General features: G+C 40.2%; 1 protein-coding gene across 1 annotated transcript in view; it reads left to right on the top strand.

The window, feature by feature from the left end:
- Positions 1 to 27,293, top strand: part of MGAM2 (maltase-glucoamylase 2 (putative)) — a 77,187-nt gene that overhangs the window by 24,804 nt on the left and 25,090 nt on the right. Inside the window, exons 15-31 of the mRNA XM_054726637.1 lie at positions 4,487 to 4,658; positions 5,187 to 5,303; positions 6,921 to 7,075; positions 7,222 to 7,306; positions 8,198 to 8,254; positions 8,745 to 8,869; positions 9,760 to 9,848; positions 10,615 to 10,664; positions 16,701 to 16,856; positions 18,314 to 18,469; positions 19,648 to 19,914; positions 21,230 to 21,384; positions 22,389 to 22,557; positions 23,673 to 23,769; positions 24,260 to 24,372; positions 25,057 to 25,182; positions 26,746 to 26,874. Of these exons, the coding sequence (XP_054582612.1) occupies positions 4,487 to 4,658; positions 5,187 to 5,303; positions 6,921 to 7,075; positions 7,222 to 7,306; positions 8,198 to 8,254; positions 8,745 to 8,869; positions 9,760 to 9,848; positions 10,615 to 10,664; positions 16,701 to 16,856; positions 18,314 to 18,469; positions 19,648 to 19,914; positions 21,230 to 21,384; positions 22,389 to 22,557; positions 23,673 to 23,769; positions 24,260 to 24,372; positions 25,057 to 25,182; positions 26,746 to 26,874 (2,218 nt within the window). The remainder of the gene's footprint in view (positions 1 to 4,486; positions 4,659 to 5,186; positions 5,304 to 6,920; positions 7,076 to 7,221; positions 7,307 to 8,197; positions 8,255 to 8,744; positions 8,870 to 9,759; positions 9,849 to 10,614; positions 10,665 to 16,700; positions 16,857 to 18,313; positions 18,470 to 19,647; positions 19,915 to 21,229; positions 21,385 to 22,388; positions 22,558 to 23,672; positions 23,770 to 24,259; positions 24,373 to 25,056; positions 25,183 to 26,745; positions 26,875 to 27,293) is intronic.

Here is a 27,293-nt window from a genome sequence, read left to right as displayed (position 1 = left end):
CACATCCACTTCTACAATCAGGCTTCAGACCTTTTGACCCTAAAACATGTCTATAAGCATCTCCTTTTTTCCCCCCACTGACAACACTTTTTAACGAAGGCCATCATCACTGCTCAAGTAAACTTACATGAGTCCCATGACTACTAGTCTCCCTTCCCTGACTGTAGCTTTATCTCCTACTCATCTATCCCTACTCTTGCTATTCAAAGTGTGGTCCAAGGACTAGCAATATTAGCATCATCTGGAAACATATTAGAAATGTAGCACCTTGGCCCTCACCCTAGACCTTGGAAATGAGAATATTAGTTTTAACAAGGTTCCCAGGGGTATTGAATGTATGTTAAAGTTTCAAAAAATCTACTCTACTACTGTTGAAATTACCTTCTGAATCACACATCTGCTCTTTTCTTTCCGTGGTGAAAATCTGCTCACTTCTTTCCCAAGTGAAAAATTATCTTTGGCTTGGTATCTTCTATACAATAAAGTCCAGTCACCCCAGCCAAACCTGTAAAATACTTCATAACTTAATTATTTTTTAGTATTTTCCTTTCATCACTGCTACTCTTGTATTTTCGCTCTTGTAAACATAATTGCTCTTGCTCCCGAATTCAAATGCTATTTCATTCTCCCATGTCTTTGAATGTATTGCTCTCCCTGCATGGGATGCCCTTCCCCTGCCCTGTCCATTTTTCAAATATGCACTTATCTTTAAAACCTCCCCTCAGATGTTAAACCTTCCTGGCAGTCCTAGGAAAAGATTACCCCTACACCCACCCCATATTTTATGTTACCTTTGTTCATATTGTGCTATGCTTAATATCCAAGCACCTTGTATTATAGTTTTTAGGTATTTACTTTTTTTCTTGCTGGACTATCAATTTCTTGAGAGCATAGTCACCCCATATTTCCTTAGCCTGTGGAATCATGTGTATGCTAAAGACATGGTTGTTGAGTAAATGCCTGGCCTGAGAAAGAGAAGAAGGGCAGGATGAGCCCAAATGGGACCTGATGAATTAGAGGCACAGACTGGACCTATTTTGTTTTCCCACACCATTTTGTCTTCATGACTTAATATTATTCTGGATTGTCTAGTGAGAGAGTCCTTATCCACTAAATGCAAAAGTTTTTATTTCAATAAGTGAAAAACTTCAAAAAAAGGGATACACATTTCTGATTTCATTATCTTCCCTTTTCTGACATTTTTCTCTGTCACTCAACCTTTCTGGGAAGTAAACTAGATGAATAAGATGTTACAGAAGACCAAAGAAATACCAAGCACGCTTCGTAGAGAAAGGGAGGGACCCCGTTTATTAACACTAGTGGACTCTGGGGAATAATTTCCAAATCAGAGTGAAGAAACAGGCAGAGAGCCTGTCTATATATATCCCGCTGGGGTCTTTGTCTTGCAGATATGCCCCCTGCCCCCTGTCCCCTTCGTGGCCCTGCAGGAAGGCCCCCAGGTGTCAGAACACATCCTATGGTCCGTCTTGGCACCAGCATAACAACCTACCCCCCTCCCAGGGCAGTGCATTGTTCACAGTCCCATGGCCTCTGCATTTAGATAACAAGTTCTGCAAGACCAGTTTCCTCCTCAAAGACAGTTCCCTCATCTTCAAAATGAAAATCTTGGACTGGTGTTTCCCATATCCTTTCTTGTTCTGATCTATTTTGACTCACGGATGCTTCTAAGAGTTGAAGGTAGGGGGAGAGTGGATAAATGGACAGGGTGAGAAAGAAAAAGTAAGGGAAGGCAGGAGGAAGGAGAGTTTCAAATTTCTTCATTGTTCAAGTCTCCATATGATAAAAGTATTATAAAATCACATTGAGATTGGTTAATATGTTGTGAAGCTATGTCAATCATGGTTAATAGTTAAAAGGTCAAAGTTCCCAGAGAACAGTGGAGATAAGTGCAATTAAGCCTTTAGGCATCAGACAGAGTTGGTTAAAAATCAGGTAAGATTTTCATTCAGTTGAATCTGGGCATCAGGAGAATTTAAATCACAGATCTGATGAACATTTAGCTTAATCTTTGCTGGAAGTATAGTTTGGGGACAGTAGTTACTGGTCTACCAAGAGAATAAAGTTCACTTTCCTCTGGCCTGAAAGTAGGAAGCAACCAGATCCTCTCAGATATCAAGACTTGACCATAAGTAGGCCCAAACTGAGAGATGCAAAATAGAGACTTAGGGATCTCTGGGTAAATATTTCCTCTAAGCTGGAAAAGAAATGTTACCTAATCAGTGGTATTATAATGGGCTGACTCTAAATAAACACTAAATTCACTTAACTTCATTTCATGTTTCAATTTCACTTTACATAACTTGAATGTGTTTCTTTAATGACTGAGGATTGCAGGATGCAGGAAACCCTCTAGCCAGTGGCAACAAACACCAAGTATTGCCAGTCCTTATAAAAGGAGAAATGAGGACAGGAGTTGAAAAGGGACTCCTTTCCATTCTAACCCCATTTTTTTGTCATTTAATTGTCAGAATGAGGTACTTCATTTTCTTAAACCAGTATTCTATTTCAGAATTGTCTTTCTTTTTTCATTATAAGTTGTTCTGCATGTGTTCACTCCCCATAACATCCTTAGGAATGCAAAGAGGAAAAGCATTAGTGGCTGTGATAGTGCCTATGAGGAATTGCCCAGTGCCTGAGGGTACACTGGTCTCAGACCATGTATTGGAAGGAAAGATAGTAGAGCTTGCCTGCAAAGAGCTAGAAGCAACTGTGGCTCAGGTATCACCATCCAATAGTTGTATTACTGTTCAATTTTAAAACACTAAAGGTAAGTGTGAACTGTTTAGGAGAGGAGAGAGCAGGGAGAGACCTAAACAAAATAGTGTTCTGAATAAAAGCTAGGAAAACAGCCTGCATCTTACTTCATGTTATCCCATCCAGATGCCCACTTCCAGTCTCAATTTCTTGTCTTTAATTCCTTTGTTTTACCTTTTATGTAGTTTTTAATTGATATGTAATATTTTATAAGTAATACAATGAAAATATTTATATTTTAGTTACTTTTAACTTCATTAAGAGTGCCATATGCCATCTTTTGAGACTTACTTCAAGTAATACTGAAACAGGAATTTTAGGGGTAAAATAGGACAGGTTTAGGAAATTTTAGAAATTTTGGAAATTAAGGGGCCCATGGAGGAAGCACAGGGCTGCAGAGCAGCAGAAGGTGTATTTCCATAGAATAGGGCAGTGGTCGGCAAACTCATTAGTCAACAGAGCCAAATATCAACAGTACAATGATTGAAATTACTTTTGAGAGCCGAAAACCGACTTCTGCACATGGGCCACGAAGTTTCAATCGCACTGTACATGCGTGCCCACATGTGGTATTTTGTGGAAGAGCCACACTCAAGGGGCCAAAGAGCCACATGTGGCTTGCTAGCTGCAGTTCGCTGGCTACTGGAATAGGGGAAGCTGAGGAGCTGCAACAGGTACATTTCCATAGAATGAGGGATCTGGAAACAGCAAAAGGTTTATATTTACAAAATAAAGAGAAGAAAGCCCTTCATCCAGAGGAGAAGTAGAAAGCCCAAAGGGAATAGGAAAACAATAAGGAAGGAGGGGGGAGAACCTCACATGTCCCATGTGAGGTTCAATATTTGAGCCTAGGAGTTACTATAGTAACCAGTCTAAGGGAATAGTGACCAATCAGAAGGGATATCAAGGCACCAGGCTCTGCAGCCTTTATAAGCCTTAGGGAAAAAGAACTCAGTGGGACCCCTTTCCTCCTCCCTACTTGGGGGTCCATTCTGTGGGACTCTTTCCCTCTCCCCAAGTGGGAGTCTGTACTTGTTCTTCAATAAATCTCCACCTTTGCTATACCACTTTCTGTCTGTGGCTTCATTTTTCGATTCTGGCGGACAAAGAATCCAGGTTCCAGTCCAAAGATTCCGTTTCCATACTAGCTTGCATAGATTAAGATATCTTAAATTAACATTGGGAGTTGCTAATAATAAGTTCTGAAGCTTCAGAGGAACTCAGGTTCCTGGACCCAGACTGTATACAAAATCTCCTCTTAAGCAAAGAGCAGGTAAAGGGTTCTGACCTGAGCTGGTGTTGTACTAAACAAGATTATGAATGACAGCAAGGCATGGAAGCCAGGTACACTGGAAAAACTTTTTCTAGAGGGAGAAGATAGGGCCAATAGCCCCTCATTCCAATGTATCATCAACCAAAGAGGCCAGAGCACAACCAGATAGAAGATGGAGGAAACATAATCAGGAGTCCAGGAGCCTAGAGAAATTCCTTGAGGGTACTGACTGTAGAGGTTTTTACTGTCTTTTTACTGCAACCTTACCTAGAAGTGAGAAAGAAGCTCTTAAAAATGCTAATCCAGTTTGCTCTTCTTCATGATACCCTGATGTTTTTTTCTCAGTTTGCTTGGAAAGTCCATTGCTGCCTTTGGTATAGGTTAAGTCCTTGACATTCACAGTTCATTTCACATTCAATTGACTGTATTCCTTTTCAGGGCTTTGAATACTGTCTTCCCCAATAAGAGGAACTTCATCTTATCCCGTTCTACTTTTGCTGGGTCTGGCAAGTTTGCAGCTCATTGGTTGGGGGACAATGCAGCTGCATGGGATGATCTCCGATGGTCCATCCCTAGTATCCTTGAGTTCAACCTATTTGGCATCCCCATGGTGAGTTTCACTCTCAACCAAGGAGCTTTGACATTCTTTCCTTTACCAAACTTTGAGGGGTCTGAAAACCAATGAGTATATGACTCACTTTGATATGTATTGGAAAAATCAATTTTTATGTGTTGTGTGAGCTGCCTTCTGATGATAGGATGGTAACACTTTAGCATTGGCATCCATGGATTCTCTGAAGTTAGAAAGGAGACTCCATGAGTAAAATGTATCAATATCACAGAAAAATTCCATCAAAAGAGCATCAATGATAGCAAAGCATGAAATTGGGAACTGAATATTGAGGGTGAGCCCTTAATAAAACATGCAACAGTCAGTCTTCCTCTCATCAGTCAATCCGTGATTGCATACTTTCCTTTTTCTCCAATTTGGCTGGGGGATTGCCATGAAAGCTTAGGACCTCTTTAAGCATGGATTGATGGAAATGAGAGATTCTCATTTCCCTTATCACATAGGTATACAGTCAATGCTTTCTCCTCTCTCACTGACCACTATGCTGTATGTATGCCTATTCTCCAGGTCGGTGCCAATATCTGTGGTTATACAAACGATGCCACAGAGGAGCTCTGCAGAAGATGGATGCAGCTTGGAGCATTTTATCCACTATCCAGGAATCACAATGGGCCTGGGTTCAGGGTAAGGTCCCCAAGAGAAGTGATGGAAACTTCTTGGGTTATCTAATCTACCTGTTCTCAAAGGGGAGTTGAAGAAAATACTCCAGGTTGGCCCTAAATTCAGGAGCAGAATAAACAAATTTTCAGTGATTGACTAAAAAGTAGGGTATTGGGGTGATGATGTGTGTGTGTGGGGAAAAAAAAACACACACACACACACACACACACACACACACATACTAGTGGCCTGGTGCATGAAATTTGTGTGTGTGGGGGGTGTCCCTCAGCCTGGCCTGCACCTTCTCCAATCTGGGACCCCTCGGGGGATGTCCAACTGCCGGTTTAGGCCCGATCCCTGTCGCATATCCCTCTCGCAATCCGGGACCGCTGGCTCCTAACCACTCACCTGCCTGCCTGCCTGATCACCCCTAACCACTCTGCCTGTCGGCCTTCTCACCCCCAACTGCCCTCCCCGGCCAGCCTCATGGCCCACAACTGCCCTTTCATTAACAGTGGTATAGAGTAGTTCTATTTGGAAGGGGGAAATGGGCAATTTGGGGAACAAAAGAAAGAAATAAATTTAGATAATGTTTTCTAGAATTCAGTTCCAGTAATACTATATAGGATGACAAGTTTAAATATGATATGCACATCTTTCAAAGAACAAGGTAAATGAACAATGAACAAAATGCATGCCCATCATTGATGGAAAATTTGTTTCTGGGTCCTAAGAGAATTAGATTTCCCTCATAAAGGGTTCTTTCTTTGCTCTTAGATAAAACCTGCTAAAAACTGTCTTCCTGATTTCTTTGTACTTTGTGTATTGAAGAACAAATAGAGGTCACTGTCTTTGGGACAGAGAAAATAAAACAAATTTTGATGCTGAAAACATTATAAATAAAACTACACATAAATTTTAAAATTGCAAGTTTATAAAAGTGCATAAGAAAAAAAGATGGATTATAGGTCATGGTGGTTTAAGGCACTGGGTTTCAATTTTTTTTAAAAAAATATTTTTTATTTCAGAGATGAAGTGAGAGGGAGAGATAGAAACATCAATGATGAGAGAGAATCATTAATCAGCTGCCTCCTGCACAACTCCCTATTGGGGATCAAGCCCACAACCCAGGTACTTGCCCTGACCGGGAATCGAACTGGTAACTACTTGGTTCCTGGGTTGACACTCAAGCACTAAGTCCCATGGGCTAGGCTCAAATTTCTTTTTAGTAGTAGTATGACTTTATTATTATTATTTTCCAAATGAAGTATCATGAGAAATCTCAAATTATGAAATAAATTAGAGCAGCTCTGAGGGAGCAGGGCCCACTATAGGCCCTTTATCTTCTTGGCAATCTCTGTAGGTTTCTTTATTATCTTGAGGCGGTCATGAATCAGTGTCAGAAGACATGTGTCAAATTTAAACTCTGTCACTTGCTTGCAATTTTACACTGCATTTTTATATGGTTTTCTCATCTATAAGATGAAAGAGCAGGTAGGTCCCAGATTCTTTCAGTTCTGGAAATGCTTTCACATCTTCAAGTTGGAGAACATAGCTATTTTCATTTGAGAAAACTTCTTATCAAAGGGTACTTTTAAACTATGGTGAAAATATTTAGTGATCACTTATGTTTCCTTCTAGGACCAGGACCCTGCTGCCTTTGGTGAAGACTCTCAGCTGTTGAGTTCCTCCAGGCATTATCTGAACATCCGCTATACCCTGTTGCCCTATCTCTACACCCTCTTCTACCGAGCTCATACCCTGGGGGAGACTGTAGCGAGGCCCCTGGTCCATGAGTGAGTTTCCTTACCCACAAAGACATCCTTTCAGATCATAATTTTACTTCCCTTGTTAGTAGTAACAAGGTTCGTTAGGACCTTGTTTTCATATAATGAGCTGCTCTCCTATGTTGGATGCTTCACCTGCCTTCTCTATTTTCCAGGTTCTACCAGGACAATGCTACATGGGAGGTGCACGAGCAGTTCTTATGGGGACCTGGACTCCTCATCACGCCTGTGTTATATGAAGTGTGTTTATAATATAAGCAGTGGGGTGGGATATCAACAGTAGTCCTCATGGCTCTATAGCTGAATAAGCCAGAGGCTGAATATCTTTGGCTCCATTTAAATATAAATATGAATATAAATGAGAGATTGTGAAAATTTGGAAATTAGAAAAATAGTAATTCTTGGTCCCACTGCCTCACCAAGCAAAACAGTTTCCATTTTGCAAGCTTACATCAAAGCCTGTGTCCTTAAGCATATGGACATTGACAGGGACTTCAAATGCCTGGGGCTGGCCATCTGTCTATGTTCCCCTTTGACCAGAGGGGATGTGCTCTTGGGGTTAGGAAGAGAGAAGAGGTGGGGAGAGGAGTAGGGAGGGAAAGAGGAATGCTGGGCAAGGGGAGGTTGTTACTGTGGAGTCCACATATGAAGTGTGATTTGGGGCAGCAGTGATTGGGGAAGTGCAGGGAAAAAAAGGGGGGACCAGGATTATGCTGACCAGTTTGTAAACATGGAAGATCACCGATGTACTCATGTAAAAGGCCCTTGGAGCTGGTGTTTTAGCCATATCATCTCATGGCATGTCTTGCTACAGTGATGCTGCTGGAAGGCTCTCCAGGGTGCCTGACTTTAAATTTCCCACCTGCCAGATTACACAAGTAACTCAATGAATGAACTTTCTCTGCTTCTCTTAGAAAGTTCAGGAACCTCAAGCAAAACAAAATTTCTGGTACAGCTCTGTTTTGGGTAAACTGCCCGACCTCTCTGAATGTCTGTATTTTCACTGGTAGAGTGGCAAAATCCCAACTATTTCTCAGGATTGTTCGGAGGGACACATGCAGTCACATGCGGGGGTGTTGTGCAAACTGTAAAAGGATATGCTAATGTCGCTCATTATTGTTGTTTCCCTAGAGTGTGGACCGAGTGAAAGCATACATACCAGATGCCATCTGGTACGACTATGAGACAGTAAGTGAGGTAGCCCTCTTGGCCCAGGGACCTGCCTCTAGCAGTGCTAGACAGTTCTAAGGCAGCAGCATTGTTGGGAGCTTGGGTAGGATGATAGTATGAGGCTTTACATTTAGTTGGTTGTGGGTACTTTTCCATGTGGAAGGCCTTTCCCAATATACCATGAAATAATTTGAATCACTGGGGTAGGTTGATGGGAATTTTCATTATGTCAACCTGGCCACTATGTGGCTATCAGGATTTAGGCTGTGAAAACCTAGAGAATTAAAGCCTGGTTATGGAATCATAGCATGGTGTGATGCAATGAAATAAGGTGGGTTGGAGTCTCAGCCTTGCTATCTACTTACTACCTTTATGCCTTGGACAAGACACCTTCCCTTTTGGGAGGTCTCTGTTTTCCTCTTACTTAAAATGAGGCAGCAAAAGTAGATCTCCAAGATTCCTTCTAGACTAAACAGCCTATTATCTGATTTGTTTTCCTTTGTTGTAGGGAATAGCCATCCAATGGAGGAAACAATTGGTGGAGATGCTACTGCCCCCTGATAGGATAGGACTCCACCTTCGAGGAGGCTACATATTTCCCACCCAGCAGCCAAACACAACCACAGAGGCCAGGTAAGCTGTAAGCTCCTCATTTTTCTAAGGTGTAATTGCTCTCATGCTCCAAGGGGCAGGGCATTATGGGAAAGGCTAATAGAGGGACTAAAAGTGGATAAACCCAAGGAAGACATCTTTAGTCAGTGATCTTCCTCCATTCCTTTCAAGGTTTGCCCCAAATTGGCATCTTAGTCTTCAATTAGGAGGTAAATGAAGCCTCTGTTCCTTTACATTTCCACAGTCTTTCACCTCTGGATTGAATCAGATTATAAGAATAGTCAATGATCTCATTGACTCATGATTGAGTAAGATAATGAAGTAAAGAACTAGTTGTTGTTCTTTTCTTTATGGTCAAAAATTGTCCTCAAGGAGGTTCACTTAGGTATGAGAGAATGCAATCAAATAGGAGATCAAAGTCAAAATAACTTCAAGGTCAAGAGCCAGAAATTTTGGGTTCAAGTCCCAGTTCTATGATATACTGGATGTATTGTTATGGCAACTTGCTCTCTATATTTCTGCTTATCATTTGTAAACTAGGAATGATGATAGTTTGACTTTTTAGAGTCATTCTAAGGTCTGAATGATATAATATAAATAATTTAATGCACATGAAACACTTAGGAGAATTCCTGGCACATGGTAAGCAGCAATTATTGCTAATTGTTAGTGTTATCACAAACCCAGTTTTCAGCAGGAGCCATCTCCTTTGACTATTCTTCTCATGCTCATTCACCACTAACCTCTTTTGTCTACCCACACCCAGCTTCCATGTTTCCATTCAAGGTCATGATCCTAGTTAATTTTAGGATAAACTCTAAAATTATTTGTCTATGGGGCACAAAGGGGGCTTATTTAACACAGTTCTATCTCTTCTTCATTCTCTGAAACTGAGAATTGCTCTTTTACAGTCGGAAGAACTCTCTGGGACTTATTATTGCCTTGGACTACAAGAGAGAAGCAAAGGGAGAGCTGTACTGGGATGATGGTGTATCTGCAGGTAGACTTCCTCCTGGCACCACCACTGCAGTGCTCAGTGAGATTAGTCATTACAAGCTGCCCAATACAGTGCTCACTCTGTTTTCATTGATGCTTATTTCTATAGCTTAAAATCAACTTATTCTGAAGTTTGGCAATTAAAATGGACTTCAGATGAACAAGTCATATGTTATTGACTCTACCAAAGCAACAAATATTATTGGTTTAGTTTAATTATTCTTTCCTCTAGGTATCATTATTAATACCAAACAATACTTTTTGCTCATGGATTTGCAAAATACTTCTTTGGTTACTATTGAAGGGAATATCTAATTTGTGTAGTGTGTTTTTTCCACTGTAGGATTTCCATATAAGTACCTCACACAAGCTTATGGTCTGTGATGATATAAAAATCCTGCCCCGCACAGAATTAGCATTTGTTAATATTTATTGGCTATTTATGATTGCATTGCATGCAGGGGACATAAAGATGAGTAAGACATTGGCTTTGCACTTGAGGAACTCCTGGTGCAGCAGGATAGATTCATTGTGTGTGTGGGTACCTATAATGTAAGTCAAAATGTTGTAAATGCCAGCAAAACATAGAGGCCATGGGAGTTCGGAGGATGAAGCAGTTACTGTGGGTTGAAGTGGCCAGGAAACCTTTATGGAGATTTGATAAAAATGGGTAAAACATCGCTAAGCAGAATCAGATGGCAAAGGTATTCGTACTGAGAGAAGCGCCTCTACATTTTACATGATGGGGACCCTCTATCCTTCTCTTTCAGATGCTGTAACAAAAAAGAATTACATTCTGTATGAGTTTTCTGTCACCTCGGTAAGTACTGTTTCTGAGGAACATACAGTATACGTTCTTCTCTGTGACTGCTTTGATTTGCTATAGATGTTGTAGTGTAACCCCCATCTTACAAAGGACGCCTCAAAAAGTCGAATTATGGAGTCATTTATTAAAAGCCGGCGGCATACGAGGGAGCAAAAGTGCTCCAGACCTCGAAGCCCCGAAGAGCTTGCCACATCTGGCTTATATTGGCAGAATATCACAAAAGTATCAATTACATCTTTGGGTCTGGAATGAGGAACCTGTTTCGTGAGCAAGTTAGTTATCGAAAGTATCTATGAATCACTGAATCAACAGAAACACATTATCTGGGACCACCTGGGCAATTTAGAATAATTGTGCTGTCCAGATTCTGGGATCACTGAGTCAACAGGAATGCACTATCTATAGCTACTGAGACAATTTAAGATAATTGTGCTGTTCTGATTCCGGGAAAAATATGCTTCAGTAACCAGTGAGATCACAATCAATGGGATATTCAAACCACCATCAATAGCATACATAAGTTCAGAAAATCAAAATAACTTTCTATTGTTTTAGCAAACAAATAAATACAGAACCCAAACAGCAGTTTCTACCTGAGATGATTGCTACCATACTTCATAGAAGTGTAGTCATGTGGAATAGGGACAGTGCTTGACTCCAATGGTCCCAGAAAGGATATAAGTTATAAGAATTTGGTATTAGTTCAGTGAAGAACTAGTGTGTGTGTGTGTGTGTGTTTTCTGGAAAAAATGCATTGCCTCTGAGTCTTATATGATGAATCCTGGCTTCCAAGATGTGCCTTATTTGGGGGTGTGTGTAAGTGTGTGTGGTATGTGGGCTGCGGGTGGAAGGTGATGAGTGGTACGTTTCATTTTTGAGGTTCTTCCATAATGACCTTGCTTCCCAATCTCTAAACTTGGCCTTGGCACAGGTACGAAGTGGTGTTTTTGAGAGGTTGGGAGACACAGAACAGCACTCGCGCATTGTCTCTATTTCCCAAAGGGACTGAGAGGAAGAAAGGAGTTAGGCTAGCAGCGGATGGGAGAAATCTAATCCAGTTTTCTTAGATGGCTGATTGTGCATGGGCAGAGATTTCTTTTATGGGAATCTTTCTGCTTTATTTCCTTCCTTTTACGTTTCTACTGTGTGTGTTTTCTCCCCCGATTATACTTTTTATTTTGAGATAATTATAGAGCCCCATTAGTTGTAAGAAATAATAAAGATCTGTTTTACTCTTTACACAGTTTTCCCTAATGGGAGCATCTTATAAAATGTTAGTACAATTTTACAAGAAGGATATTGACATTGATGCTGTCAAGATACTGAACATTTCCATCACCATAGGATCCGCCTATGGTCCTTTTATAGCCACACCTACTTGTCTCCTCCCCTCCCCCTTATTTAGCCCCTGGCAACTACTATTCTGTCCACCATTTGAATAATTTTGCCCATTCAAGAATGCTATGTAAATAGAATCATACAGCGTGTAGCATTGGAGATTGGCTTTTCCCCCCACTCAACATAATTCCCTCAAAATTCATTCAAGTTGTGGTGTATCCACAGTCCCTTTTATTGCTGAGTAGTATTCCAAGATACAGATATCCAGCTTTTATTTAACCATTCACTTAATATAGAGCATATGGGCTATCTTCATCAGGCACAGTTACAAATAGAAAAAGCTGCTATGCACATTATGGACAGATTTGTGTGTTTTCTCTGCCTAAGAGTGTAATTGCTGGGTTCTACAATAAGTGCATGTTTAGTTTTACAAGAAACTGCCAAACTGTTTTTCTTTCTTTTTAAAACAAATTTCTTTATTGATTAAGGTATCACATATTTGTCCTCATCCCCCCATTCCCATCCCAAACCCCTCCCCATGCATGCCCCCACCCCCCTGTTGTCCATGACCACTGGTTAGGCTTATATGCATGCATACAAGTCCTTTGGTTGATCTCTCCTCCTTCCCCCCACCCTCCCCTACCTTCCCTCTGAGGTTTGACAGTCTGATCCATGCTTCTGTCTCTGGGTCTGTTTTTGTTCATCAGTTTATGCCCAAACTGTTTTTCAAAGTGGTTGAACCATTTTAGATTTCTAGCAGCAGTGTATAAATCACCCAGTTTCTCTGCATCATAACCAGCATTTGATGTTATGATTTTATTCTGATGAGGCGGTAGTGATGTCTCATTGTGGTTTCGATTGGTATTTCTCTGATGTCTAAAGATGTTGACTATCTTTTTTGTGCCTGTTTGCCATTTGTATATTCTCATAGGTGAAATGTCTACCTATTTATTTTGCCCATTTTCTACTTAGATTATTTGCCTTATTTTCCTATTTAGTTTTGAAAGGATATATATATATATATATTCATTCTAGAAACCAGTTCTTTGTTGGATTTATGGTTTTTAAATATTTTCTTTCAGTCTGTAGATGTCTCTCTTCATCCTCAAAGTCTTTCACAGAGCAAACATTTTTTATTTTTATAGGCCTAACTTATCTTTTTGTTCTTTTGTGGATCATGATTTTTGGTGTCTAAGTATAATAACTCTTCCTAGCCCTAGATTTTGAATATTATCTGCGGGGGCCTGATGTGGTGGGGGCCAAACATGGCGGGGATCTCCCTTTCCCGTGTCCCGCGCAGAAAGAGAGATGAACGAACCGGTTCTAAGTGGAGGCGGCCAGGGATTGAGAAATATTAGAAATAAAGAGAGGAGAGATAGATTTGAAAGCTGGAGCTGGGTGGATCTTTCTGTGCCTGGCTGAGGCCACAGAACAGATCCAGACTACAAAGCTGAGGCTTTATTTATACTCAGGGACAAACAAGGCAATTAACAATGTTCTTGTAAGTTTCACTTGTTTTGGCAGCACTTGCTGCCCCTCCCACAGCCCACTAGCTACCCAGGAAAGATCTAGGGATCAGTTACAGGATCAGGCTTAATTATGCTGGGAGGGGTCTGCCCTCCAAACGAACTTGTTTGTGATCCTGCCACAGGTCAGTCCGAGGCTTAACCCTATAACCGCTTCCTACATTATCTCCTAAACTTTATATTTATATATATAATTTTTACATTAGATGTGACATTTAGGTATTTAGGTTGAGGTTCAACTTTTTGCCTATGTACATCCAGTTAGCCCAGCACCATCTGTTGAAAGGCTATTCTTTTTCCATTGTGTTGCTCTTGCACCTTTGCAGAAATCAGTTGGGCATATTTGTGGGATGCCTAGTCTTTCTAAACATCAAATTGTTCCTTTTTCCCCCCTTAGTCTTCAGCTCCACTTTCTTTGTCATAGCTTAACTTTGTCACTTTTGAACTGTGGTTCTCTAAATAAGATATCTAATTTCTCTGGGCTTCACTCTCTTCCTCTGAAAAAGTTGAGATAATTAAAGCTTCAACCTCATAGTTTGCTGTGAGACTTGATTGAGATAATATATGTAAAATGTTTAGTACAGTGCCCGGCACATAGTAAGCATTTATGCAATTAAGCTCTTATCAGCATTATAATTAAAATGCAAAGAAAAATCATGTGGACACTATTTTGTGTGTATGTGTAGGTCTACACCTTTGTGTGTCAAAGGGTCTCTTTCTTTTTGTTTTCTTTGTTGGTATCCATCACATTTGCTTGAAAAATGCATGATGTCAGGAACATATTTTCTGAATAATGGAATCAATAAATAACCAGAGAACCAAAGCAAGCATAAAATATTACTAGAGACTTAGGATTGTTAAATGTCTGGGTTAACATCTTTCTTTTTTTTTTTTTAAATATTTTTATTGAGGTATTATATGTGTACATATCTTACTATTACCCCCCCACCCCACACCCACACATGCCCTCCCCCCCCAGAGTTTTGCGTCCATTGTTTATGCTTATATGCATGCATACAAGTCCTTCGTTTGATTTCAAAACTCCCCCACCTTTCCCAAACTTTCCCCCTGTAATTTGAAAGTCTGTTTGATGCTTTACTGTCTCTGTATCTATCTTTTTGTTCACCACTTTATAATGTTCTTTACTATCCCTAAATGAGTGAGATCATGTGGTATTGTTCTTTCATTGACTGGCTTATTTCACTTAGCATAATGTTCTCCAATTCCATCCAGGTTGCTGCAAATGATGAGAATTCCTTCTTTTTTATGGCAGCATAGTATTCCATTGTGTAGATGTACCACAGTTTTCCGATCCAGTCATCTGCTGATGGGCACCTAGGCTGTTTCCAAATCTTAGCTATTGTAAATTGTGCTGCTATGAACATAGTGGTGCATATATCCTTTCTGATTGGTGTTACTAGTTTCTTCGGATATATTCCCAGGAGTGGGATTACTGGGTCAAATGGGAGTTCCATTTTCAGTTTTTTGAGGAAACTCCATACTGTTCTCCACAGTGGCTGCACCAGTCTGCATTTCCACCAGCAGTGCACGAGGGTTCCTTTTTCTCCGCATCCTCGCCAACACTTGTTGTTTGTTGATTTGTTGATGATAGCCATTCTGACAGGTGTGAGATGGTACCTCATTGTTGTTTTGATTTGCATCTCTCGGATAATAAGTGACTTTGAACATGTTTTCATGTGTCTCTTGGCCTTTCTTCTGTCTTCTTTTGAAAATATTCTGTTTAGGTCTGTTGCCCATTTTTTTATTGGATCATTTATCTTCCTCTTATTAAGTTGCATAAGCTGCCTGTAGATGTTGGAGATTAAACCTTTATCAGTGATAGCATTTGCAAATATGTTTTCCCATGCAGTGGGCTTTCTTGTTGTTTTGTTGATGGTTTCTTTTGCTGTAAAAAAGCTTTTTATTTTGATGTAGTCCCATTTGTTAATTTTCTCTTTAGCTTCCATTGCCCTAGGGGCAGTGTCAGTGAAGAAGTTCTTGTGGCATATGTCTGATATTTTGTTGCCTGTGGATTCCTCTAGTATTTTTATGGTTTCCCGTCTTATGTTTAAGTCCTGTATCCATTTTGAGTTTATTTTTTGTGTATGGTGTAAGTTGGTGATCTAGTTTCATTTTTTTGCATGTATCTGTCCAGTTTTCCCAACACCATTTATTGAAGAGACTGTCTTGACTCCATTGTATGTTCTTGCCTCCTTTGTCAAATATTAATTGAGCATAGTGGTTTGGGTCGATATCTGGGTTCTCTATTCTGTTCCATTGATCAATATGTCTGTTCTTGTGCCAGTACCAGGCTGTTTTGAGAACAGTGGCTTTGTAATACAGCTTGAAATCTGGTATTGAGATCCCACCTACTTTATTCTTCTTTCTGAGGATTGCTGAGGCTAGTCGGGGTCTTTTTTTATTCCAGATGAATTTTTGGAGAGTTCTTTCTAGGTCTGTGAAATATGCTGTTGGTATTTTGATGGGGAGTGCATTGAATCTGTAGATTGCTTTGGGTAGTATGGACATTTTAATGATGTTGATTCTACCAATCCAGGAACATGGTATGTTCTTCCATCTGTTTACGTCTTCCTCTATCTCTTTTTTCAGTGTCCTGTAGTTTTCTGCGTATAGGTCTTTTACCTCCTTAGTTAAGTTTATTCCTAGGTATCTTAATTTTTTTGGTGCGATGGTAAATGGGATTGCTTTTTTAGTCTCTCTTTCTGTAAGTTCATTATTGGTGTATAGAAAAGCCATAGATTTCTTGGCGTTAATTTTGTATCCCGCTACATTGCCGAATTCATTTATTAAGTCTATTAGTTTTTTGATGGAATCTTTTGGGTTTTTTATGTACAATATCATGTCATCTGCAAATAAGGACAGCTTCACTTCTTCTTTTCCAATTTGGATGCCTCTTATTTCTTCTTCTTGCCTAATTGCGATAGCTAATACTTCCAGTACTATGTCAAACAGGAGTGGTGAGAGTGGGCATCCCTGTCTTGTTCCTGTTGGGTTAACATCTTTCTTGGGGAACATTATCAGACACTATCTAGAACCTCAGAGATAAAGGATATAACAGATCTCAGAAAGAAAGATGTTGAGTGGCATTTGGGCACAGTTAGAATGTGATATACTTGGTCTCTAAACTGACTTTTTCTTTTTTCAGAACCATCTACAAGCAAAGATTACAAATAATAATTATACGGACCCTGACAACCTCATGTTTACAGATATCATAATCTTGGGAATGGACAAAGAACCTACTAATTTTACTGATAATGATACTGCCATTTCAAACATTAGCTACAATGCGTCAACGAAGGTGGGCAATTGTTCAATCCTGCCATCCTGCTGGGCACTTGCTGGAAGCTGACAGCCCTGAGATTCCGACAGCCAGCTCTCTCTCGCTCTATTGAGTTTGGAGGGGCACAGAGACACTGGCATGCTTGGAAATCAACCACACCCTAGGGAGGATACAGATGGAGAAACATGTGCTCACTAAACACAAACCCCTGAACTTTGTCTCAGTGGGACTCTGAAAAAGACAGTCATTTCAGTGAGACTCTGGAAGAAGGCAGTTCTTCTCTGGGCAAATTTAAAACTAGACATTCTGATCCCACATGTAATGCAGTTCCATACATTATTATTCACACTATATTATTTGATACATTGGCCTCATTCTGGAAGGTATTTACACACTCACCCTCTCATTGAGTTAAAGACCCCCTTTGAGACACAGCTGATATTTTTCTTAGTGTTTTAAGCAATTTTCATATCATTATTGAAAACGAGAGTTAAATAAAACAGCAGGGGTAATAAGTTTTATCCTTGTTTAAAACTATATGTATATTGATTTTAGAGAGGAAAGGAGAAAGAGAGAAAGATAGAAACATTGAATTGGCTGCCTCCTGCATGCCCCACATTGGGGATCCGGGCACCGGGAATTGAACTGTGACCTCCTGGTTCATAGGTTGATGCTCAACTATTGAATGAGTTTTGTCTTTATTGAATGAGTCCTTTACATGGTAATCTCAGACAAAAGATTCCAATTATTAGTTGAGTATTTCAAGTGCTGGGGAATTCCCTATTTCATAGGGAGACCTCCTTCCATTTAGACAACACATATACCCAAGGATAGGAGTTTGAGTTCTAAAGTTAGGCTGAATGGGATTCCAATCCTAGCTCTACCATCCCTTAGCTGTAAGATCTTGGGCAAAGCATTAAACCTCTGTGAACATCAGTTTTCTATTTTGTGAAATGGAGATAGCCATATTTTTTACAGCATAGGATTGCTTTATAGCATTAATAGAGGGAATGCATATAAAGTAGTTATCACAGAGCCTGGTCCATATACATGTTCAATAAAACTTAGCTATTGTTATAATTGCCATCATTATTAAAATATACAGGCATTACTCCCAGAAGGCAATTGCCCAGCAATGACAGCCCTCCCTGTGATTAGTACTCCTTGACATGATGGAAGCCTTTCCCATTCAGTATTCTATAGTGACTTGAGGTGAGAAGGGTTGGGAATGAACAAAGTGCATTTTCCTGGCAGGGAGGTCAAAAGTCCCAGAGGTGAAACAATAATATTCCAACTATCCCATGACAAAGTGGTATTGGATGAAGGCTATCTTATGGCAAAGTGACGTTAGATGAAGGATATCACATGGCAAAGTGGGATTGGATGAAAGGCTTCCCAACCACCAGGGAAGGACATTATCCGGGTGTCTCTATCTCTCCTCATTTGTCACTGTGGCCTCCTTTCTCATTCCTCAGGTGGTGAAAATCACTGATCTCAAGGGACTGGTACTGGGACAAGAATTCTCCATTAGGTGGAATCTTTTGGTCAGTGACATAGAGAAGTTCAACTGCTACCCTGAGGAGCCCACTGTCTCCGAGGAGAAGTGCAAGCATCGGGGGTGCCTTTGGGAGGTAAGGATGAGCAGCAGATTACCGCAGTGAGCAGGAAGTTGTAAAAACTGACCCAGGAGTGATTAGGCACCTAGAAACATTTTCCAAACATTACTGTGTTGAATGGGAATCATTCTTCAGAAAGAAAACAATACTGTGCCAACAGATGCACTGTTTTGTCAGTGCAGAGTGGCAGGCAATCAGTATTTTCCTCAGATATCCTGAATGAGAAGAAACTCATTGCTACCCTGGCTCTCCCTTTTCTCTAACCTTCTTATTTAAAACCCCACTTTTAATGTTAACATAACAACAATACATTGTGCATTGAGTATTTTAAGTGATTTTTAAAATAAATTAGAGTTCAGGCAGGAAGGTAAGGTATGAGTCTTCCTCTCCATTTGAAAAATAGAGAGAATGAAAGCCAAAGAAAGAGAAAATAAGTGATTTCCTTAATGTCACAATGGGGGCAACTATCCCATGGCAAAGTGGTATAGTTTGGGGACCTTGGGAGAAGAACCCTGCCTTAGGATTCCAGTCTCCAGATCAAGCTACCTGCTGACCTGACCCTTCACTACTCACCTGTTACAAACATACAGGTGTCCCCCAAAAATGTATACACACTTTGAATAATTATTAATTCCAATGGGTTAAATCTGAAAAGAAGGAAACATTGGAATGAATAATTATTCTAAGTGTGTATATATTTTTTGGGACACCCTATATCATTTTAGTGTTTTGAGAGCTGAAGTTCCAAATCAAGGTGTTAGCAGGGTTGGATCCTTTTGAGGGCTGTGAGGGACAATTGGTTCCATGTTTCTCTCCTAACTTCTGGTGGTTTCCTGGCAATCATTGGTGTTCCTTGGCTTATAAAAATGTCACCCCAATTTCTGCCTTCATCTTTACATGGTGTTCTTTCCCTGGCACATATCGATCTCTGTGTCCAAATTTCCCTATTTAATAAGGACACCAGTTAATATTGGATTAGGCCCACCCTAATGACCTCATTTAACTAGGTCATCTGCAAAGATCCTATATCCAAATAAGGTACCAGGTATTAGGACTTAACATCTTTTGGGGAGAACATGATTGAACCCATAATAATGGGCACAGTGTCAGAGACTTAGTCTGTGTTAACCAACTTTTTTAGAAATCAGATTGTAGTGTTGGAGGCTGACTGAGAATTCCTCCTCTCATTGCAGAACACAGTTGTTCCTGGTGTGCCCACCTGTTTCTATGACACCATCCCTAAGTATGCTGCCAGTAATATTCAGTATTTGCCCACTGGCATCACCACAGACCTTACCCACCTGATGGTCCCTGAGTCAGCGCGAGCAGCAGCACCATCACCAGGGAGCGCACAACCTCCACCTGCAGCAGCAGCCAATACCTCTGACCCTCTCTCTGCAGAGATCAGCTCCCTTAGGCTCAGCGTGATCTACCACACAGAAAGCATGCTGCAGTTCAAGGTAATGCCTGTGTTGCAGATTCTGGTCCTCAGCACGGAGTTCTTGTGAGATGGAAATTACTGAAACATCTTTTAGTCCAAATCCCTCATTTTAGAGTTGAGGATGCTGAAGTCCAGAGAGGTAAAGGCCAGAAACTCAGGAGATAGTAGAGTTGGATGTGGCCTTAGATCCACCAGGGTTGTCCATGTCCTATAGTGAAGGGTTCTCTAAGTCAGAAAGATCCTCAAAGGATCACTCCTTAGCCCTGAGAACAATGTGTCTGCTTTTTGGTAAACTCATATGGGTGCCATTGACTTATTTCCAACATTACAATTATTTCTCTAGCAGTTGATACTTCAACTTAACATGCATCAGAATCACTTGTAGCCCTTGTTAAAAGACATTGCTGGGCCTCATACCCAGGGTTTCCAAGAATTTGTGTTTCTAATGAATTCCCAATTAATGCTGGCGCTGCAAATTAAGAGGCCACACTTTGAGAATCACCACTCTGCTAAAATAGAAATATGATATGAGCCACATATGTTTTCTAGTAACCATATTTAAAAAAATGTATTGAAAAAATTAGGTGAAATGGATGTTAATAGCATTTTATTTTACCAAGCTGCTCAAATGTTATCAGTTCATCATGTAATCCAAATACAATTATTGAGATACTTTAGAATATTATGGTCAGATTAAATCTTCAAATTTTGGTGTGTATTTTGCGTTTATAGTGAGTTTCAGCTCAGACTAGCACATTTCAAGGCTTAACGGCCACACATGGTTAGTGGGTACCACCTTGGACAGCTCACTCTAGATATTGCTTTTCACATTTCAATGTTGGGCAAATCACCACAGCAACCCTGTTAGGTTGGTAGAAACGAGTGGTTTGTACAAAGGACAATCTTAGGATTGAAAAAGCTGAACAGCAACTGGAAGCTCAACTAGTAAGAAGATCTCATAGTTCATTTGAAAACTCAGTTCTCTAATTTCTAACATACATACACATGCTCACAAATAGTCTTACACAGTTATGTACACATACTGTTCACATACCGCACTCATAAACACACAGGCACACGTTCTGTCTATGAGATTCTATACCCTTAAATTACAAATTCCTTAGAGGTAGTGCCCTCCCTGGCTTTGATGGGTATTGTTGAGGGTTTTTTTTTTTCCAGTTCAGAATCTGTGTTGAGCACAGTGGGTGGGTAAGCCTCACGTCTATTTGCTTTGGGATATTTGATGCTTCCTGATGGGAACTGAATTTTGAGCTGGTATGAGAGGTTTTAGGTTTGAGATTCCATCAGAAAGTCTCCTTCTTTCTCATTGTCAGATCTATGATCCCACTAATAAAAGGTACGAGGTCCCAGTGCCTCTGAACACCCCTTCCTCTCCTGTTGGCTCACCTGAAAACCGTCTGTATGATGTCAGGATTCAAAGCAATCCTTTTGGGATCCAGATTCAACGAAAAAGCTCCAGCACTGTGATGTAAGCACTATTTATTTGGTCCTCATTAGAGTGGTTCTAGATCTAATTACAGGTTCTAATGAATACAAGTGAAATGTTAACCTTCAACACTCTACGTGTGTGTTTGTGTTTGTTTGTTTTTAGACAAAGAGGATATCTATTCCCCCCCCACACACTTCAATGGGGATTTCATTTCTTATTAGTCATTAGCTCAGCAAGAACAATTAATCAAAGGCTTAAAAATACTAAGTGTTGCTTGATTTCAGAAAAAGAAAAAATACATGTTTTACTCATTATTCTTGTTAAATAGAACAGAAAACTCTATATGTCTCATTAATAAATAATAACAGAAGAGCCAGGAGAGAGGGGAAAGTGGTGGTAAGGAGAGAGAAATGGTGTCTTGCAGTTTTTACTGCTATTGACACTATAGACTTAAAGCCTTTTCACAATGTTAAGCATGAAAGGAATTGCCACCTCTCATCCCTGACCTGCTGCTGAATGGCATGAACCGCAGGTCTGGATTTGCCTGGGACTGAAGCTCCCCATCCTATTAGAAGCTGTCAACCTGTATGTGCACATGTGGACAGCCTTCGGCTCTCTTTGACTATGTATCTTATTTTCTGTCTGTTGGCTTCTTTGTAAGAAGTTCTTTGGCCAATCCAGAAAACTCATTCTGAGTTTCACACTTTTCTATTGGAAAACTTGCTCAGACCTTATTCATTGGTTCAGGCTGATGTACCAGGCCACAAGAACTAGAAATAAAGAGATGAGTGAGACTCTTAAGGGCCAATTAATCAGAAAAGGAGTTGCCAGTCTTGCAATCCACAGAATAAAAATGCAAACACAGAGCTGTGGTAGTGAGTCATGGCCATTCTTATGACCTGGGTCATCTCACAGTATTTGAACCTGGATCCAGGTGTGCAATCATTCAGGAGGCTTCTGAATCAACTAGACATCCGAACTGTATTCCCTGTTTGCTCCGGCCTGTGATCAGCTCCACTGAAAGGTATGCCTCTGTGTTGCAGTTGGGATTCTCAGCTCCCGGGCTTCACCTTCAACGACATGTTCCTTTCCATTTCTACTCGCCTCCCCTCTGAGAACATCTATGGCTTCGGGGAAACTGAGCACACAACTTTCAGAAGAAACATTAGCTGGAACACATGGGGAATATTTGCTCGAGATGAGCCACCAGGGGTAAGCACAGAATAATAATATTATCCTTCAGTTGCTCTCTGTGTAAATGTATTTTAATCCACATATGTACCCTATTCATCAACTTCAGCTTATGTTGATAAATTCTGCTCTCAAATGAAATAGGCCACATGTTATATGATGTCCTTCTGTCCCTAAATGTCTTTTAATCTTTTAGAAAATATATATAGGGTGGGGCAAAAGTAGGTTTACAGGTGGGTTATATGTAAAATAATACAATAATTAATAAATAATAATACAAGTGTAAACTCTGTGTTTATATGCTCAATCTACTTTTGCCCCACTCATGTGTGTATGTATGTAAATATATATATTATTCACACACACATAAATTCCATGTGGACTATGAATTTTATTTATTTCATAAATTTTTATTTAATATACTCTGTGTCAGACATGCATAGAATAAGACACTGTCTTATTTAATAAAACACTGTCTTTGTCCTCTAGAGGCTTGTAGACTAATGAGAGAGATGCAGAAATAATGATAACAATGCAGTCAGTGCTATCTTAGAATTATCTATATATGTAAAAGCCCAGTGACTGAATGGCAGAATGGCCGGAATGGATGCTATGACAGACACTGCTGTGGCCAACTGGCCCGATCCAGGCCCCAATTGGCCCCCGAACCTCCTGCAGCCCCTCCCCCAGGCTGGCCTCACCCCCAATTGGGCCCCCCACCCCGATTGGGAGCTGGGCTGGCTGGCCAACTTCCCGCGGCCCCTCTCCCCAGCCGGCCAGCCTCCCCCATCGGCCCCAATAGGGGGCTGGCTGGCCAACCTCCCGGGGTCCCTCCCTCCGGCCAGCTGGCCCCCCAATAGGCCTCGATCACTGGCCAGGCTGAGAGACCCCACCCATCCTCGAATTCGTGCACTGAGCCTCTAGTGTAATAATAAACAAGGAGGGTATGGAGGGGGATGGCACGTAGCTTTTTACTTGGGGTGGAAGGAAGGGTCAAGGAAGGTTTCATAAAGGACATGACATTGTGCTAAATCTTCAGTGTTGAGTAGGAGTTGGCTGTTTGGGTTATAAGGTGGACAGAATTTCTTGGATTTTCTCTTTTTGTTACTCATCTACTCCTCCTATGACTCTCCCAGGACAAGAAGAATTCCTATGGTGTCCACCCCTACTACATGGGACTGGAGGAGGATGGCAATGCTCATGGAGTGCTTCTGCTAAACAGTAATGCCATGGGTAAGATAAAGACAGTTTTCCTGCAACCACTTTATCAGAATCTAGAATATCAATAGAAATAAGGAAGTTCAATGGCTAGGGAAATGGGACACATAACCCAACCTTTCATTTATTCATTTATCCATGATTTATTAAAATCTCTAGGCCAGGCATTGGGAGTAAAATTTTGACTAAACATGGTCGCTACTTTGGTATGATCTTGTTTGACTGTGCCACTTTAATTAGCTTTCACAGAACGTTATAAAAGGTTGAGATTGAGATTATGTTTGGGGTACCTGAAAATCCATCTCTGATTCCACAGCATGAAAGAAGACTTTCCAGGGGAGGTGGGTACTAAAGGAAGAGAGTGAAAATAGCAAATATTAGGGCAGAGTCCCTGTCTGGGTAATTTGTAGTTCTCAAGATGCTCCTCATGTTTGTCTGTGTGTGTATGTATGTGTGTGTGTGCGTGTGTGTGTGTGTGTGTATGTTTTTTTTTTTTTTTTAACAGATGTGACATTCCAGCCTACTCCTGCCCTAACATACCGCACCACAGGAGGGATTTTGGACTTTTATGTAGTTTTGGGGCCAACTCCCGAGCTTGTAACTCAGCAGTACACGGAGGTCAGAATTCATTGTATTCATTAATTAACCATCCAAGGCTTACTGGATATTACACATTCTTAGCACTGAGAAAGGCCAATTTTATTTTTTAATAGAGGCCTCGTGCATGAAATTCATGCACTGGCAGGGTCCCTAGCGGCTGCTGGCTGCTGGCCAGGTACTCCCTCCCTCCCCACCTGGCTCCCTGCCGCTGCCACCACCACTGCTGGCTGGGGCCTCCCTACCTTCCCCCAGACAGCCCCACCCCCTGGTCGAACTCCCAGACAACGCCCGGTCAAGGGGACAATTTCCATACTATGCTTTTATTATATAGGATGGCCCTTGAGTATCCCTACTACATTATCACTATCTTTTCTGAGAGTAGGGTTTTAATGTTAAGGGATATTGATATCCCATATGTCTCTTAATTATCTGCTATAAAACCTTTCTAAGAATCTCTAATCAGTAATAACCACTGAATTTTCAGGTTTCTTAGAGTGGAAGCTCTAGAATATAGAGACTTTCTATCATTCTGCATCCCCATCATTGTTCCACATTTATTTGACTTTCTTATTTTTCTTGAATGAGACCTCTTAGATCAGACAGGCAGTAAGTAGAAGTGCTGAAGTTGCTTCAAGCATAAGCCAACAATCTTTCTTTCACTCTAAGAATCTACTTGGATTCGTTTTTCTTTTTTTATTCTAGTTGATTGGTCGGCCAGCAATGATTTCATACTGGGCCTTGGGATTCCAGCTGAGTCGCTATGGATACCAGAATGATACTGAAATCTCCAATTTGTATGATGAAATGGTGGAAGCCCAGATTCCCTATGTATGAAGCCTTCATCCTGCCTGTGGTTTAATTAGTTATGGGAATTTATGGCAAATTATGAATTTAAAACATCTTCATAGACATTACTGATGACTACTTCAGTACAAAGAAAATGTAACTATGGAGCTAATCTTATATAGAAACATTGATTTTTAAATTTATGTCATGGTACCCTTTTTAAATCAAGTGTTCAAAATTGAGGGGCATATAATTCATCAGAAATTAGCAGAGGATATTGTTACTTACTACCTCTTGCCAGAAATATCTTACAATAGCCATGGTTAGTCTTAAGCCATGACTTTGGAGATTTCTAAGAGAGAATCATATCAAGATTATGACAATTTTAGGAGACTATACTGTGATTGTTTTTGGAGAGGGTGGATATAAAGTGACAATATGAAAAAAAAGGAGTTAAATTCAAGCCTTCACTTTGACTTAAATACAAATACTCATATATGGATTTCCCACAATGAAACGTAGCCCCTAGAAGTGCAGTCAATTACTGTCAACAAACAGAATTCCACACATAGCATGCTCATTCTCTCTTATCATAGTCAAATTCTCATTACACATTTTCTTTCTCTGCTTTTAACTCACCTCCTGAGATTTGGAGGACAATTAATGATTAGAAGATGAGAATAAATTATTACAATGTCCTCATCAAAGATAACTTGAAACATTCACCCAGACTTATTTTTTCTTTTCAGATACTATTATGCTATATATTACTAAATATAAACTAGAAAAGATAGGAAAATGAAAAGATGAAAAAAATTCCATAGATTTATCTTGCCAATGCAACCAATGTTAATAATATGTTGGTTCATTCTATTCTAAGTTTTGGCTTATGCATAAATCTCTGCTCCCTCAAACAAGTTTTACCTAGAATTTTAAGACAATACAGGTGATTATCAGTTTTAGGCTAAAGAGAAACATCTCTTGTTTCAACTGAATATTAACCACATAGGCATCATTCAACAATCTTGAATTGGGCACATTTCATGTGCAGAAACCTAGGTTGGTTGGCATTGTATTGAGAAAAGGGAAGACAAGGTTTTCATCTCAAAGATAATCCAGACAATTGGGGATGGTGGAAATAGTATATTTTAAAATGCTATAAAATAATGTAGTTCTTAAATGTGAATACATTCAGTCAGGTTTACTGGAGGAAAAAAGGGAAAACAGGTATACAATCTTTTTTGTTTCTCAGGGATGTCTGCTTTCTACTCTTGAACATTTAATTAGCACTCTATAGGCTCACCATGTTTGAGATTTGAAGAGTGGATAGACATGAATTGAGGCAAGGAAAGGGGAAAGAATTCCAGTGTGTATGTGTGGGAGTGGTAGAAGCAGAAGGAATGAGAACAGGTGATCTGTATGCAAGAATCAGATAGCAAATTTAATCAGCAGAATTGACAAGTGGGTGTAGGGGAGTAATGAGGTAAATTTGGAGGGACTTGGACTGAGGTCTACAAGCATCAGACCTGGAGCCTGGCAGAGCAGTATGTGTGCCCTGAGGTTACTGTTGCAGGACCCCCAACACCTTGCTTGCCCTGCCTGTAGGATGTTCAGCATGTAGACATCGATTACATGGACCGGAAGCTGGACTTCACCCTCAGCACCAGATTTCAAAACCTTAGTCTGCTGATGGAGCGAATGAAGAAAAATGGCATGAAATTTGTCCTCGTTCTGGTAGGTACTTACAAATATTAAATCTCATTTTTTGTGTTCATGTTTTAAAAATAGCACCATTGAAGGAAATGAGATGAAGAGTATAGGACAATTCCCTGTACATTTTTTGCCTGTGGATCTATAATTACTTTTTTAAGTTTGAAAAAGCAAATAAAGGAGGAAAAAAAAACACAAACAAATCAAGAGGCTTTTAAAAAGATGATGCTTTACAATCTATATTTTTCATGACTGAGTATAATTTATTGTTACTGTTCTCTTGGTAGAATTAGAAGAACTGTGGGCTAAAACACTGAATATAGCAACAACAACAAAAAGTCTCACTATTTTAGGCTGTGCCTTAGAATAGCTATGTCTTAGTCTTGTCTCTACTGAGGGGTTTTCAAAACCTGTTTTGTCATCACCCAGCAATGGTGAGGCTC

Source organism: Eptesicus fuscus, chromosome 14 (genome assembly GCF_027574615.1).
Source record: "Eptesicus fuscus isolate TK198812 chromosome 14, DD_ASM_mEF_20220401, whole genome shotgun sequence".
Taxonomy (NCBI): Eukaryota; Metazoa; Chordata; class Mammalia; order Chiroptera; family Vespertilionidae; genus Eptesicus; species Eptesicus fuscus.
Note: the sequence above shows the minus strand (reverse complement) of the source record. Positions and strands in the feature narration are given on the sequence as shown.